Source organism: Accipiter gentilis, chromosome 18 (genome assembly GCF_929443795.1).
Source record: "Accipiter gentilis chromosome 18, bAccGen1.1, whole genome shotgun sequence".
Lineage (NCBI taxonomy): Eukaryota > Metazoa > Chordata > Aves > Accipitriformes > Accipitridae > Astur > Astur gentilis.
Window position 1 is genome coordinate 20,903,243 of NC_064897.1, and position 17,263 is coordinate 20,920,505.

General features: G+C 39.6%; 1 protein-coding gene across 4 annotated transcripts in view; it reads left to right on the forward strand.

The window, feature by feature from the left end:
- Nucleotides 1–16,678, forward strand: part of BRAF (B-Raf proto-oncogene, serine/threonine kinase) — an 89,091-nt gene extending 72,413 nt beyond the window's left edge. For all 4 annotated transcript variants that reach the window (XM_049821512.1, XM_049821509.1, XM_049821510.1 and 1 more), the window contains 3 exons: nt 1,064–1,198; nt 2,065–2,218; nt 8,684–16,678. In XM_049821512.1, the coding sequence (XP_049677469.1) occupies nt 1,064–1,198; nt 2,065–2,218; nt 8,684–8,706 (312 nt within the window). In that variant the 3' untranslated portion in view covers nt 8,707–16,678. The remainder of the gene's footprint in view (nt 1–1,063; nt 1,199–2,064; nt 2,219–8,683) is intronic.
- The last annotated feature ends 585 nt before the right edge of the window (nt 16,679–17,263 follow it).

Genomic DNA, 17,263 nt, shown 5'->3' on the forward strand with positions numbered 1-17,263 from the left:
TTAAAAAAGGACCAGGATTGTGTTAGTATAAATAACATGTATAGCTTGCATGAAATGTGGGGGTTTTCTGTTGGGGTTTTTTTTTTGCCAGTGTCAAGATATGAACTAGTTACACTTCATTAAATATAAGGTATGATACACCTGGTGGGTTTGTCTGAGTATTCAGAAAAGGCAGTGATTATCTGCTGCAGCATGAATGGATCTTTGATTAGCTAGTTTGAAAGGGCTTTTTAGTGTCAGCGTAACTGCAGTACTCAAACCACATTGCATTTGACCTTGGCTTGACATGATGATGTTTGATGGTTTTTTTATATATCCAAGAGAACATTAACCATATTTATGCTTTGCTTTCCTGCTTTCTATTAGTTTGTTTTATGCGTAAGTTTTAACCTTAGGTGAAATATAAGCCTTCCATGTTAAAGGAATTACTGTAAAAATACAAAGCCTGTCTGTCTTCTCTTCTACAGAGGAGAGGCAGTTTCTCTTTTTCTTTTATGGGTTTTTTTGGGGGAGTGGGAAAGGTGGTCAGATGTCGAGAATACACTTTTGTGGTACAAAAGTATACGAAGGAATTTATTCTCACACAGTAAGGGCTTTTAATATCTGAAGTTCATGTGTTTCTTAAAACACCTTTCAGTGTGAACTTGCTTTTGACCTATAATATAAAACAGAATTTTTATTTTGGCAGAATATTTATTTTTAGGCATTCTGTTCCTGCCACAGAGTTCCTTATTCTTGTTTTTGTAACCGTTTTTGACACCGAAGAACCACTCCCTTAGATGGTTATTGCTGTAAACCATTTGCTAGTGTTCAAGTTTCACAGAAATCTCTCTTAGGAGGAGGAGGAGGAGGAGGAAAAATCTAATTTTTTTTCTCTGTACTGAATAGGTTAGCAAGCACTACTCTTAAGAAACTTGGCAATTTCAATACCAGATAATGTTTCCTGGGAGCAGAAAACTTGCTGCTGGGACTAAAATTTTCTAGCAAAATGTACATCTTTTGTTACTGCTTGTTTTATGGACTCATCTTCTTCCCCTTTCATCTTTTTCCCCATTAAATAAAGATAATTTTTATGGTGGGCCGAGGATACCTATCTCCAGACCTCAGCAAAGTACGGAGCAACTGTCCAAAAGCTATGAAGAGACTAATGGCAGAATGCTTAAAAAAGAAGAGAGATGAGAGACCCCTTTTTCCACAGGTGAGAAATGTTCCTCTTTAGTTCTCAGTAGACTTTACAATTCAAATATTAAAAATAAAGAGCAGTTATGAACTCACAGGCCAGTTCAAAATGTTTTTGATTAGTGCTATAGCATGGAGTAGTGGTTCAGGACCGGGTTAGTGCTGTTTAATTAGAAATGTTTATTTTCAATTCAAAAAGCGGGTATTAAAATGGCCTGTGTAGTTGGAAAAGCGTTTATGCGTTGGAGAAAGTTTCAACTGGGAGACAGTGAAATTAATGATCCCAATTACACACACAAGTTAGAACTTGGTGTATGTTTTCAGAAATCTTTATAGCCCCCTCCTTGCACTCTCCCAAGCTTTATGAAGGGAAGCTGATAGTTTTTTCACAAAACTTGATTTATCGTGCCTGCTGAGGAAGGTTTGGATTCTAAAAGCTTGGGGGGGGGACGTTATTTTTTTGTTTGTTTTGAATATAAACCAAAGCATTATAAAAAAATAAGGAGCTCCCCCTGCTGGCTTTTGGTAAATGGTATTAAGCAAACGGCTAGCAAAGCTGTGGTTATTTGTAGCAATGGTAGGTATAGGTACTAGCGCATAAACGAGGAAGCAAATAAAAGGCAACTATATTCATTATGCTTACAGAGGGAAATCAGTATGCCCTTTTAAAGGGGGAAATGAGATGGTTTCTTCCCAAAATGTCATCTTCAGTTTTTTGAGGACATAAACATCGGAGTGCAATGCAGTAATCTATTTTTAAAAGTTTCTGTTTAAAGTTGTGTATAAATATTTTTCTGTAGTTAACTGATGTTCTGCCTTTGGTTTTAAGAGAGTGTTACAACTTCAGAATGACAGATTTGATCACTTATTTTCTTCTTGGTTTAGATTCTTGCGTCCATTGAACTTCTGGCCCGGTCATTGCCAAAAATTCACCGCAGTGCATCTGAGCCCTCATTAAACCGGGCTGGCTTCCAGACAGAGGATTTTAGTCTATATGCTTGTGCTTCTCCAAAAACTCCCATCCAAGCAGGGGGATACGGTGGGTTTCCAGTACACTGAAAAGAAACGTGAAAGCATGTGCCTCTGTGTGTGTGTGCTGGTGTGTTCCTGTGAGTGCAACACATGTGTACGTTCTCAGTTCCTACCAGCTATGCTTTTAAGGTTTACTGAGGGAATGAAGGCTCACTTCCTAACACTGGGCATTGAATATCCTGAGCACAAAGTCTGTGTTGGTAAGGAATGCCCTGGGAACAGCTGGCACAAGAAGAATTGTAAGGTCACATAAGAGAAATGGGAAAAGTCACTCCAAAACAAGCAAAAATCCTCTTAAGGTCGTTGGGTGTCATTTTTGCTTGCCTGTGTTATTTTTGCGTAGTTTATTGTGATTGGAATTAGTTACTCAGGAGTGTATTTTATTTTAATCTACTCAAGCTATGGTGGGTTTTGTTTTGGTTTTGTTTTTTTACTTCAGTTGAGGTCATTATATTTGAGCAATAGGCTTTAGATTCCTCAGTTAGTAATGCTACTCATATGTGGGCAACAATTGGAAAAATAAACTTTGTTTCAAGGCTGACCACAGTCAAAACTTCTTGTGGTCAGCAGAAGTGAGCAGATAGAACACAGAATCCAAAGAAAGACCTTAGTGACGCGTGACTCTTATTTTGAAAGTTGAAGTTTAAAATACTGCTGTTTAGAGAACATCTCTTCCTGCAGAGGAGTGGTGGCATGTTTTTTTTTTCTTACTTTTTATTTTTTGTCTAAATACTCTGACCTATAGTTTAGACCATCTCAAAATGTTCTGTTACAATGCAATATAGAAGAAATTCTGAATCTGTTTTTGTTGAACTGCAAGAATATTGCTGGTAAAGGTGCCTGTATCCTTCAATTAGCATGGATTTCGAAATTAAAAAAACATTTTAGATGTTGAGCATAACCAAATACTTTAAGAGAAAAAGGCTGCTAGCACCTGTGATAGGAAAAGAGGATTTGAAAAAGCAGTTGTTTTCATGGAAATCAGTATTATACCATGAATTCTGTTAAGTTTAAAGGTTTTAATTACTTTAATAATACCACTGAAGATGCTTCTGTTTAGTGACAAATTGTTTTCTTCACTTCCATATAAAAGCTGCTAGGTTGACTAGAAGTGCATCAGTTAGACTAGATATCTAAGTGACAAAGCTAGACACCTTACCAAGATCCTGTTAGGTCACTTTATAGATGGTGGTTTTCTCTGGAGCATTCCCCTGGAACAGGCAAATCAGAGTAGCAGTTCAGGTGATATCAGTCTTTCATGTCAGATATGAAAACAATAATGTTACTGACTGTGTCCTTGCATATTTTGAAATTAGTTACGTGGTTTTGTTTGTTTTAAACTGCAAAGCTATTAATTTTCACAGATTCTTCTGCATCAGAAACAAGCTATTGCTACTCTTGTTAGGACTTCAAGGTCCAGGACTGTTCTTAATGGCTACTGATCTACATACTTGCAGAGAAGTTTGCATGTTGCTAGCAATAGGTTTTTGAAATAGATCGGGAATTCAAAGGAGGTTTTCTTTTCTGCTCTCTGTCAACTGAGCCTTTTGAAACAGGAGGCAGAGTTAGAGAGCTTGAAGAGATGTAGGCAATTTCTACATTTTCTGGCCAGATTCTAATGGTCTTTTTGGCTTCTGCAGTTGGAACAGTTTGGGAACTAACTTTTCTCTTCTCATTTTGTTAGTCAAGAAAATTCAGCTGTTGAAATCTGTCTCTATGGAAATAGTTACGGAGGATGAAAGTTGTTATTGTTTCAGAAAATCTGTTTCCCATCTTTCTGGTATCTTCACCTCATTTTGGCAGGCTTATCTTAAAATGAAAACAGGATTTCAGTGGGTTTTTTCCCCTCTTACTAATTTTTTTTTTTATTCTAGACAGTGAGGAGGAATGCTTCTTAAGCTTTGGGGTATGGTATTCAGTACAGGCTACATCTCAGTAAGAGCAAGAGGATGCTGCTGGGTCTCCTGCAGAATCCAGAAATGTGGCATCCCACACAGAAAAGGCTTAACCACGCGGGGAGTCATGGAGAGGGCAGAACCATCATCACTGTCCTGCCTGGGCTTACTCTTTTTCAGGTCTGCCAGATCAGTTCAAACAAGTTATTCCTTGGAGCAGTGTTATCCTGCTTGTTGTTAAGATTTTTCTTCTGTGCCATAGGAGCTACAATTAGGGGAGGCGGGAAATGCTGCCATCCATAGACACATTTGGCCCCATTTCCTGCTGCATGGTCAGTGCCTTAGACTTCTTCGTGTGTCACCTGTTCTTACACATGGAGCATGGTTTGGGATCCGTGGCCATAATGTGATCTTAGCTTCTCACTAAACATTTTATGAAGCCTAAAAGGAGGCTAGTTTTTGTGGATCACTAACTTTTATCTGACATAAAGGCATTTAGGGGTTTAACTTCTGTAGTTTGTAATTGCTGCTTCAGTGAGATTTGGGAACATACGTAGGACGAAGATGCCTAAATACACCTGTGGATTTGGGTCAGTGTTCTCAAAGATGCAACTCGGCTATATTGTTTAGAAACAGATACCTATTGGTCCTGAAAACAGGTCTGTAGGATCCCAGGTTTTTCTGGAGCAGTAGTTTATACTCTGAGAGATTCCTTTTTTCTTTACTTCCCTGCATTTCAATAGAGAAACAAAATCTGTCTTAGTACCTTCTAGAAGGACCAGATCCTCATAAACACTGCTGTATATTCTTCTGAGGATACTAATTATCCACAACAGTGTACGTTCCAAGTTTTTATTTAGCCGGTGGATGGAATCCGTACTAGAAGATCAGCGCAAGATCCAACAGAGAACTGCCTCTTTGTCATATTTTTTGTCTGTGTCTGTGAACGTAATCCAGGCAAGGTGTTGGGATTTGGTGTTTCCCTTTGATAAGTCAGTTACTCTCTACTTCAGTAGACAAGGCTGGCATGGGCCTGGAATGGAACCATTTTTCTCCTTATGATTCTTCTGAGAAACATGGCATCTACACCAGGACAAGGAGTACAGTTAAGATGTTGTGTTATATACCTTAGTAACCTCATGAATCCAGGTAACTTACAAACTTGTGAGAGTAGAGATTGGTAACTGCATCTTAAATCCTTCCAGGAATCAGGGGCAGCAGGTTCGCTCAGAACATGCCCTTATAATATATTGTTTAGACACAACATGAAAGAACTTTATCATCTTTTTAGTATAGATTTTTTGAAAGTGTGCACTTAAAATAGTTTCCACTTGCCTTTGCATGTGACAAACGTGAAAAGACTGTAGCAACTAACTTGAAAGGGCTCTGTAAGAAGTGTAGATTTTCAAATGCTATCCATCCTTTGGAAGGGAATTTCTTTGTTACCAGTCAAAGCAAGTATCTGAAATTCTGCTTGATAAAAAGCACATCAGATGTCTGGCTCACAATGAATAAAAATGTGTGTTGTTTTTTTCACATCCCAAATCACTAAGTATGTGGTAAGCTGATCTCATCTGGAGCAGCCATGGCCCAGCTCCTTACTCTGGCAGATGCTCTCCAATTCCAGAAGTCCATTTCACGCGGTTGAGCAGGTTCCCCCCACCGTCAACAGAGCAGCTCTCCAAAATCTGGTTAGAAAACTTTCCTTGCCCACCAGCCTGAGCTTGCACTTGCTAGGTCAGCGCCTTGAGCCATGTTGCCTCAGGGACAGACAGTGCCGCTGTGGCACAACGGGCAGGTCATTGCTCTGCAGCTCAGCTCAGGAGGGAGAGTGTGACTGCAGTAGTCCCAGTTTAGATTAGCGTTGGCCGTTAGTCCAAAGGCTCAGCGCGGCAGAATCAGGACAATCCTGTTCCTGCAGGTTAGGGCGTATTGGGTCCTGTTCCTAAAGCTGTCTTCATTTCATCCATTCATTGCTCTCAGGCAAGACCTTCCTGTCCCTCTAGAAAACAGTGAATTCATGGTTCAGGTTACTTCATTTATCTGTATGCATCTAAGTCTCAGGAAGAGGTTGCCTGTGCTCTTTCTCCCTCTCCTACAGATGGGCTTTCTTTCAGAAGATAACAGAGCCAGCTTACAGGTATTTTACATCTTCAGAATAGAACGGGTGACATAAAGCATTCTAGCTACTCCTCAGAAAGTCCTGTTGGCATCTAGCACGATGGAATATTCCTGTATGTGGATAGGTACAGCCATCTACGTTCCTCATCTAGGGAAAGCTGTTACTGGTAACTGCATTTTATACACGTTCAATCAAGATATTCCCATTGTAAGATGAACGTGTTAACCTATTTTGGTCTTCTATTGATTTGAGATCGGATTAGCACCTGAATTTTGAAAGAGGAGATTTAGCATTAGCTTGTCAAAGAAAATTTCTTTGCTAAGGTTTTATTTAAAAGGCAGAAAAGTCTGAAAATCACCTTTTTATAGCTACCATTCTATCTGAAATGCTTCTTGACTTTTGATCCTGTTTTTCCATTGCCCTTTCCCAATTAATGGTTCATTTTTTATCTTCTGAAATCCCTGTGTGACTATTAAAAGCTGAATTATTACCAGAAATGGGCAGAAGGACAAGATGAGTAATGAGGGAGCAATCTCTTGTTTATAAATTGATCTTTAATCAGCAGTTTAGGAAGGCAGACTGAAAAATAAATTAAGTAGAGCATGTTTTGAAAGTGTAGCTAAGCGTGAATGTCATTCTTAAAAATTAGCCTCACAGGCAATACTTGATGACTTTTTTGTCCTTCTCTTAAAAGAAAAAAATACAAAAATTGAAGTGTTTCTAGAAGATACTGTGATGGGAGTTGGAAAATCGGTGAAATGTGTCAGAGAGAAGCAAGAAAAATTATCAAATATTTAGAGTGTTTTAGAGCAAGGGTTTTATCTGTTGGTAGAACTAGTGAAATAGGCAATTAGACCCACTGTGAAGTTTTTAATTCTTTTGTTGTTATAACTTAAACCTACCACCACAGTCTACCAAGACACATAGAGCTTGAGATCTGTCAGAGTCCCCTCTGCCAGCCACCCTTATTTTAGGCCTTGGGTGTACTCCCTTCTCATTTCGTATGACACACAGAGCCCTCTCCCCTCTCCCTGCTTTCTTCATGTTCCCTTAGAGTAGCTGGATCGGCTGTTCCTACCAGGCCCTGTAGATGCCTTTTCTCCCCCGTCCTCGTCCTGACTGCTGATCACTCTTCTTGGTTCTTTCTTTATAGAGCAATACATTCCATGGAATTAATGCTATCAGCCTAAAATTCCGTTTGCAGGGATGTTTCTGGTTTGTTTCCAATATTCAGAATAAGAATCTTAAGAAAAGCCGAAGCCAACAGAACGCTTGCTCTTGAAAGGACACCAAGATAGGGAACAGTTGGTTTGGATGTAATGGCATTCAACACGCTTCTGTTGAACAAAACAAAGGGGGTCTTTATGCATGCTTATTGTTCCTTCATTATTAGGAGGACTCTGAGGAGTGCTGTCAAGGAAGGGGCATAAACTAACCCAAAATTCATGTGAAACCCAACACAGGGAAGTTATTTGTATGTTTCTTTTTCTCTTGCTCCTAAGTCCTTTTGGTTAAGCATAGTTGGACACCCCTTCCTAAAAATCCTATAGAATACAATTTCTTTGTGGGTGGCAGGGAAATCTTTTGGCTAATGTGTAAGATGAAGAGGATGAGTATCTTAGATTCAGCTTCTATTCAGTGTTCTGGCAAACTTCTTAAGACTTTGGGCAGTGATTTTACTCTGTGCCGTGGTTTCATCGTCTCTGAAATGGGACTACCAGGCTATCTCAGGGCACGCTGATGCTAAATAAACTATGTAGAATTTCAGGAGATAATTGCATGTGAAAGCACTGCATAGTATTACTGCTTATCCAGTAATTCTGAAGGAAGAATGGGGTTGTTTTATTTGTTGTGCTCCCTAGTAGCGAGGCCTAATTCCTAGTCTGGGAGTGAGTAGACAATGTCACTATTGTTATTTTTCTCACAGTAGGTTTCTCTGTTGGTTTCTAAACGAGATCCTAGCATTCTTCAATACTGGCTTAATATTCAGGCACTTTACTGTATATAGTCTTTAAAGGTTAATATGTGTGTCAAATAGTTCTTTGTTACGAAACCAGTTTAACACCAGAATAGAAATTAGTTTGCAGTCTGACACGTTTATTGCGGTTGTTGCTTTTCAGGAGGATCTATGTGCAATAAGGAGTTTAAAGTGAAATTAAACTGACACATTTTATTTTCAAATGCATGATGAATTAGACTTTGCTTGAACTTTCAGACTTCTGTCTTGGGAAGAATGGGTACAGCTTGCTTTCAACAAATTCTTTTCCGGTAAAATATGCTGGGTCTGTATTCAATGTTCTCTCGCTATGTATTCTTTTGTGCTTTAATTTTAACAGTTTGCATTTTTTAACATCTTTTATATTCAGCCTAATGTTCGACTAGTCTGGAGAAAATCTCTGACCACCTAGTAACGGAAATCACCTTTTTAAACTAAGCTCTTGTCCTCCCTCTACAGGAGAATTTGCAGCGTTCAAGTAGCCACAGCACCATGGCAGCACCCACTCTGTTATTTAAGTCTTGTGTTCCTACAGTTTCTTAACATCAAAACTCTATTCTGCTCCGCAAAACCTAAAGTAATTTAGAAAAGATATCCATAAGCTTAAAAGTGGAGCAGAATGGAACTGCCAGTCCAACACAATGGGAAAAAGTACCTTTTTGGGAACCAGAATCCTCTGCTGCCAGTGTTTCTCCTTCAACACAAACCACCACATACATTTGGAGACCCGCAGTGGCTGCCTGTGCCGTTGGCATCATTCCCAGGAGAGAGGAGAGTGCGCTCGTGGTTTGACTGTGGTGCTCGGGCATGAGGGGATGGAACTGCTGCTGCAACTTAGGAGACTTGCTTTGGATGGTCTGCCGGTCGGCTTTCTCCCTCTAACAACGTACCATCAGAGGCTGAAAATCTGATGAGTGCTAATTTAAAAGAATCATCCTCCATTCCGATCTTTTTTTTCCCAGTGTACTCACTGATTTGTGGACAATGCAGTATCCCCTTTTCACTGTATTACAATGTCAAACACCTAAATCTGTCTATATTATTGGGTTTTATTCCAGTAAAATTAAAAGCGTGGGGTGATGGGAGCTGGAGAAGATGTTACTCAAAAGGCAAAGAGGTTAATCTGAGGGAAAAGGGGATGCTGCTGCACCTTTTTTCAGATTTACTTTATCACTTCTTCAAAAAACAAACAACAACCACCAACCTTAACCTTTTTCCTTTTCCAGTATTTTCTTGGTGTGTGCATATACAACCTCTTTTAGAAGGATTAGGTAGATCCTTCTTTTGTTGGTCCAGCAACAAACTGAAGTTTAAAAAAAGAAAAAAAATGTAGCGAGATTGTCCTCTCTGTTTATTTTTTTTTCTTTTGTATTATATGATACAATGTGTTTATCAAAGATGCTACCGCAGCATCTGAAGTCTGTAGAATTCCTGATACAGACTGTGAATGGTGTATGTACCTACTTTAAAAGTTTTATTTTAAATGAGGGTGCAGGTTAATGCCAGGTACCTTACCAATATGTAATGTTTTCATAAATGGGAAAAAAAGTTCTCAGGTTGAATTGAATAGAAATACAAAACCCCCTAGAATTAGACATTCCGAAAATTATGTTTTGGTACTTTTGAGAGCTTTTTTTAAAGGATTTTTATCCTGTTAACTAAATGTCCTCTGATAAGTGTGTGTGTAAATGTGGAGCATCTTGTCCTAATGGCAAGTTGTTAGATCAAAACAAAACGGTACTTGCTGGATCCACGCTGACTACTTCACTCGTTGCTTTCTTCCCTGTCATCTCTTCCCTCCCGTTTGTCTTTCCCTTTTGTACACTTTGCAAACTAGGATGAAGGTGGCGGTATCTCCATTAGAGTGCTTTGTTTTCCTGCCCTCCAGTCGTGGTTTTCAAATGGTTGGTAGCTTTTTGACAAGTTACCCAGTCAGGGAAAAAACAACTGGTAAAGTTCTGCACATCGTTTACCTCTAGTAGAATATCTTGTGATGTGATCTGTTTGCAGAGTTCTCTGGTGTGTGGTTTTACATGTAAATTATTTGTATGGAGGCAAGTCAGACCACATTAGAAAGAAATTCAAGCTCAAACAGAAGTTTTCAGAATTTGATTCCTATCTGCCCTGTACTACTCCAGGGGAGGCAGGAGAACCACCCCCCCTCTAGCAGGGAGGTTCTTGCTGGGAGGAGGTGGGGTTCTTAAACAAAGTCATGACAAATAAATGAAGGAGTTAAATGTGTGTGAATGTGGTGTCTGTGCTAAACACGGGTGCATTGGGTGAGGACACTGTCCTTCCCTCCCTAGGAGAGTTGGACGGTTTCTGTCTACAGAAGGTTGCTCCCAGGCGAAGGGAGAAACACACATCGGTAGTGGAATGTGCTTCTAAAACCCTGGAGTTCTGCGGTGTTGCTGGTAGTCTGTTATGTTTGTCAGTAAATATTTACTGGGGTTATAGGGACTGGACTAATCTGAAGTGGGAATTATAACTGAAATACTGTGTATTCATATTAATTCCACAAACATTAGCAAGACAGCAATAGTGAATGACTTAATAGTCACTACAAGAATGAAGTGATTCATGTTGGTACATGAATAGAATTGATTTTGTGTACAGGATGCATTTTAAAAAAAAAAAAAAAAGCACAAATTTTTTCTTGTCTGCTGTGGGTCTTCAGATGCTGTAAGATTTTTTTCCTTATTGAGATTGGCAGGAATTTAAATAGTAGCAATAGCCACTTTCCAGTGTGGAGAAGGTAACGAGGGAGCGGTGGTGTGCAGAATTGGAGTGCTCCCTGGTGATCATCTGAGGCCAGTACCTAAGAGGTGGAAGGAGCCTGGGACCGCTGGGGTCAGCAGGCAGGTGAGAGCATTTACAGAGTCCCAGAGGGTGAAGTGGTCACTGCTCATTCTCATTCCGCCCTGTGCGTTGCTCCAGCCCCTGTATGGGCTGTAGCCTAATTTGTACATGTTGGGCATACTGGAAATTAATGTTCTCTGAGAAGAAACTGTTATTGGAGCAAGTATGTATAGGTGGTTCAACAGTCATTTGTTTCGCGGAGCTTGTTAAAAGCCCTAGTTTCCTTCCAGAAGGTCATGCTGGCAGAAGATCATCTGCTAAAATACAACTGTTAGGAATTTCATTCCATCTTTGCTTAAAATGAACTTACTTTTGTGAAGATTCATTACCCGTTAGTCTACAATATGCTTCTTGAGCCCATAAGAAAAGCACAAGGAAAACTGCTATCCTTGTCCATGCAAAGCACTTTATAAGTAACACATGATCTCTGGGGTTTTTTTATTGGGGTTTGGTTTGTTTGTAGTTTTGTTTTTCTGGTTTTTGTTGTTGTTTTTTTTCCCTGAGGAATGTGCAAGTTGTTTGGCTGCTGTTTAGAGAAGTCCTTTCAGGATGCATTTCTACTGGTTTTCATGTTTGTTTGTTTCCTTCCAGATAGCTGTAGTAATGTGTGTTTGTCTGTAAGAGGTCCCACATAATACTCACGCAAAACTTTGGAAGAAACTTGGTTTGTAAATAATTGGGATTATTATTTTTTTTAATCTTTTCCTTCAGGAGTTTTTCTGGATGTCTTGCATGCCATCAGAACCAGTCTTAAAGGTGCCCTGTAGATGTTTAGTGAATGGGGAGATAAGAGTAGACAAGAACTGAGTGCCCTGTATAGCAGTGCAATGAAGAACGTAAAGTGAAATGACCAACACATTCGTGTCCATTACACCAAATTTCTTAAGCTTCTCTGTGGTGTCCCAACCACAAGCTCATGGCATAGTATGGAAATGTTAGTACATATTTTGTGTATGCGTGTTGGGACAAACATCTAGAGACCTATACTGCTTTTAGCTCTGCAGTATCTAGTATCTAATAATTATTTGCAAACCTACCAGTATCCAATCCTAGATATTCATGTCTTTTATTAACCACACATACACCTTCCCCTTTGCCTTTCCTTTTCCATACAGTTAGAAGAGGCCTGTTATCTGTTACATCTTCCCTGTCAGTACGTGATTGTTTCCTGCGGCGTATTTGCTGGAACTGGAACATTGTAGTGGAGCTTACACCAAATGGTATAAGCAGAGGCCTGGTTATTTTGAAAGTAATTTCTGCGTGAATTAAGTCCTACATAGGCCAGATACAATTAGTCCAGTCATTTCTTTTTTTGCCAAACTCATGTAGGTCATTAAATTAATTCTGCTTTTTATGCTTACCTAAAATCATCTTTTCTTGTACTTGAATGCTCTTGCAGCTGGTGATGATGATGCAGAATGTTTGAGGCAGAATTTGGCCTTCATGACATAAAATGAGTGAAATGCTGACTGTTGATAAATACCATGTCTTTCCACAAATGTCCAAATCAGAGGAAAAATTACACTGAAGATGATGCATAAATAGGTTTGCTTCTGTGTTTGCCTGGTGATGTAAATGCATCCAGCATTTTCCAGAACATTTGGGGAAGCCAGATCCCCAGAAACCTCACAAACAAGTACAAGTTGAAGTCTTGATAGCTGGAGGGGCTAAATTTAAGGGAGAAGCATGTAGACATTTCACACTTCTGCAGCCTATAGATTTCATTCCCTCCTTGACTGTGAGTGCAGCATGTGTAGCACAAACTATTCATTGTACTGTAGATGTGTCTTCTGTCTGTTGAAAAAGGTATCACCAGTAGCACAAAGTGACAGGCAAAGCTTCTCGGTACAGCCAAGTTCAGTTAAAAAGCAGTTGCATGAGTGGACTGTTACAGCATCACTTTGAAGGTGCTGGGTGTTCCAGTTTTCTGTTAACGCATTTTACACAGAAGTTTATGAAAAAAAACTTTCTGTTTACTGCAGCCTTGTTAATACGCATTTGCACTTCATATTTGTTTTGGCATGCATTTTAAATATCTTTCGTTGTTGCTTCATTGCTTCTTACCTAGTAAATAAAATTATCAGAAGAGCGGAGCAGAGCAAAGTTGTTAAAACTTTCTCTTTGCATTTAAGTTTCAAGGATGCTAACACAGAAGCTACCAAGTCAGCACCATAACAGCAGTAAATAACTACAAAACTGTGGAAGGAGGAAACTTTAAACACTGCAGAATATAGAATATACAAAGAACAAGTTCAGATTAAAATTAGCATATCTCTCTTCTTTAGAAGAGAGAGCTACCAAGACCCTCTGTTAAATGGTTTACATAGGGATCCCCCAAAACAGTCTTTGCAGTTTGCCAAATGATCATGTGCCTTCGCAACCTTAAAAAGTACAACAGAATGTAAACCAGGTGCTTTGTAACTAGAGCAGTGGCTTTGGTTTACTTCTGATGCAGTAGTTTTGTATATAGCTATTACTATAGGTAGGTAGTTTGGGGCTGGTACATGTCTGTAAAAGAGCAAGGAGGGCAGAGAGCATTCCCCAAAATACCTATGATCATTTCAAAGATGGGAATTGAAGGATACCTAATTCAGTTACAGTAAACCTGCTGCTTGAAATCTGCTCTATTGAAAGTTAAATGAGGTTCATTTAATTTAAAAATAAATAAGCCTTCCTCCCCCTCCAAAGACACAAAGATCTTATTAAAAGAAAGCTCGTAGAAAGCTCCAGAGAGGCCCAAAGTTACACTGTCATAGCATCTCAGAATGAGATGGTGGATGAAAAATGAGCTAGATGAGGAGAAATTGATGGCTAGTACTCATGTAATCAAAGTCCACATATATCAGACCGTACAATTAATTCCCTGGCCCAGAAAGTGCAATTTTGTTTTCTGGAATATCAACAGGTTTCCTTAGTTGTTCCTTGGGTCTCTTGCAGTTACTCTTCAGTGGTCACATATTGTTATTGCACGCTAACTGTGGGAGACGGTAGGTGTCTTGTCAGCTGAACGACAACCAGTGTGTTTGAATTTGATATATTCAAATTTCAGACCGGTTACACAGACTTCTGGCAGTACCTACATACCAGTGTCATGTTTAACCTACTTGTCCATAAAGGACAAAATAATGGGTTTTGGTATAAGTGCTTTTTCAGGTCTTTTCCTTTCCTTCTTTGGGGCAAGACTTTGGGCATAATTGTAAATTACAAAGTTATGTCTAAGTGCACAGTTCATACAAAATATCAGGCCAGTTTTAATTTGGTTTTGTTCCTTTTAGAAAGCAAAGTGTAAAAACTAATCTTCCAGGAACTACCTGGAATCCTTCCACCTACCCCAAATTCTGCACTACAAGTACTAAAAGTGAGAAGATGGTATTTTGTCCTTTTTTAAAAAAAAAAAAAATCACAAAGAAACTATTTCCCCTAAGAGAAACTATTTCCCTTGCTGGTGGGAGGGTTTAGAAGCTTCTAAGCTACCTAGGCATTTGCTTCATGGCATCACAGCAGCAATGTGTTCAGCTCACCTGGCCTCCTTAAGAGCCAGCAGTGGCCTGTCTGGTCATTTTTGTCTCGTTTGTCGCATTTGCAGCAGCTGTACTTTAGAATAAGCCTTGTGTGACATTTACTTTTGAGTGAGTAAACCACAACAAATAACTATGTTTTCTTTTTTTGTTTGGGAAATGGTTGGGTTTTGTTTTGATAAACGTCATTCTGTGTTGCATTTGTGTATTCACCCTAGCTGAAAAGAAAATCTGTGTGTTTGGGAGTTCAGTGGAACGTTTGCAGAAGAAATGAAGCCCACCATCTGGGCATGGATGTTGGGTCTAGGGGGCAAAATGGACCAAACTTGGGTGTTGGGTTATTTTGGGATGGTGGGGGGTACAGAGGGCATAATTTAAATTAACTCTGTCTAAAATAAAATGTAAGTGCAATAAATGTGCTTTTTTTTTATTCAAAGCTGTGAACCTTTAGGAAAAAAAAAAAAAAAACACACACAAAAAAATCAACAAAAAAAAATGCACATCATTCCTTCATGAGCCTTGTGTCCTACCTGCCTCCCCTTCCTCCCCCCGTCTCCACACTTCTCCTCAACTGACAGAAACCTGACAGTGGCCAGCTTGCATGTGTTGGCAGCCCAAATTAACATTGCTTTTCTTCTGATCTCATTTGTTGGGATTGGGGAAAGTCCTGCCCCCTGCTACCCTAGAAATCCCTCTGGGATCCAGCGCTGACCTGTGCCGCTAGAGCAGGGTCTACTGCTGTTATCAACAGCAGTATCAATGTTATCGACATTCTTCTGTGCTATTTGGGATGTACGAGCCAGCCCACCTGCGCTGTGGTCATCCTGACTGCAGGTGCAGTGTTCCTCCTGGCCCTTCATCTGCCAGTTGTAACTTCCCTCCCCACCTCGTGTCAGGTATAGTGATGGTCTCCCAGGGCTGGGCAGGTGACATTTTTCTTAAGCAATTGCAAAAGTAATCAGTCATCAGCTGCCTAATTGGATCCCTCTTCCCCTTTGTCAAACCACACATGCAGGCTGGCCACTGTTGCCTTCTGTGACTCTGCCTTGTTTTGAAGGAGCAGGTATACATGTTTGTAATCTGTTGTGCATTACTTGCACTGTCTGTCTTTCTTACTTGAGTGCAGGCTGCTTTTCCTAGATTAGGAAAGGTGCACCGGTCTCTTGCGGGGGTTTCCACGAGAGGCACAATGCCTATGTTTCATTAAGAAGTGATGGAAGGTGTAGCACTCAGTAGCTGGACCCTATGGGGGAGTAAGAGAGGACTGGCTTGTTTAAAGTTTATAGATACACAGATCTATATCCTTTAAACTTGATTATTTTTATATATAGTCAAGACAATGGCATTACCTCATAATACAGAGGCTTGTTTATGAGAGGCAAAGTATCTAGAAAGGAGAGGAAAGGGAGATTTATATACAGATTTGATTTGTTTGTTTGTTTGTTCCTTAGTGCAATGAAATGTATGCCCCACCAATTTAAACTCTGTGCTAACACAACATTCCTTTCAGCTGTTTTTTGGTTTGGGTTTTTTTTGACCACCAGAGGTCTGTGAGGGGCTTATGACTGCAAAGTAGAAGGTCCAGTCTGGTTACTTAAAAAAAAACAATTGTGTTAGTAGATTTCCATAGCTGCTTTTTAAAATCTACAATGGAGTAATTGTTTTGAAACTTGTATTTATTTTTTAATTCATAACAAAATGTTTGGTTTTGGTTTCCTGTTACATAGGTCATGGCAACTCCCCTTCTTTCCTTCTACAAGTTTCCCCTGTAATTGCCAATACAACTTATTTTTCTTGTTTGTTCCTTCCCCCTTTACTTTTGTTGTCCCTTCATTTGTACTTTGGAATTTTTCTCATGTAAATTTGTACAATGGGAAATATTGTCCAGTTTGGTTAGAGAGCATGGAGACTTAAAACATATTAAAATTTGATAGCTGAATTCAGATTGAAGAAAACTATTTCTGTGTAAAGTTATTTAAAGAACTCTGTATTATATAAAAGGCAAAAAGTTCTATGTACTTGATGTGAATATGAGAATACTGCTATAATAAAGATTGACTGCATGGAAAAGCCTGAAGGAGATTGTTCATCCTGTAATTCACAGCTCATCACCATGGAGTTCCAGAGGTGCAACTAAGGTGATTAAGGGGAGTGAAAAATTTACTTTGATGTTGTTGCTTTAGAATGTACCTCTAGAAGGAAAAAGGGGGGGGGGAAGAAACAAAAAACACGATGCAATGCCTGGAGAGTAACCCCCCTCCCTTCATCTTCCTTATGCTGGACCACTGTGCGTGGCCCCAAGGCATTTTTACCATTGCAGAAGGCTTCACTTCACAAGGATTATGCTGGACTTCGGTAATACCCAAGGGTGATTTCCCCTCAGCCTGGGGAAAGCTTGGCACCAGCTGGTCTGGGGTATCTTCAGGGTAAATTCCCCTGCTTCTATGGCAACTGTTATTCCAGTTGCTACTTGGTGACAAGATTTCAGTGAAATGGCTTTCAGTTAGCTTCTCTGCAGCTCTAACACAAGTTTTATTTCTCCTCTACCCTTGTAGTGATTATTTGACAGAGCTTTAATGATGGGATTCTTAACTACTGTGCACTTGTGGAAGTTTTAAATCATGGATAAACCACCTTATTTCTTGGGGGCAGCACATTATAT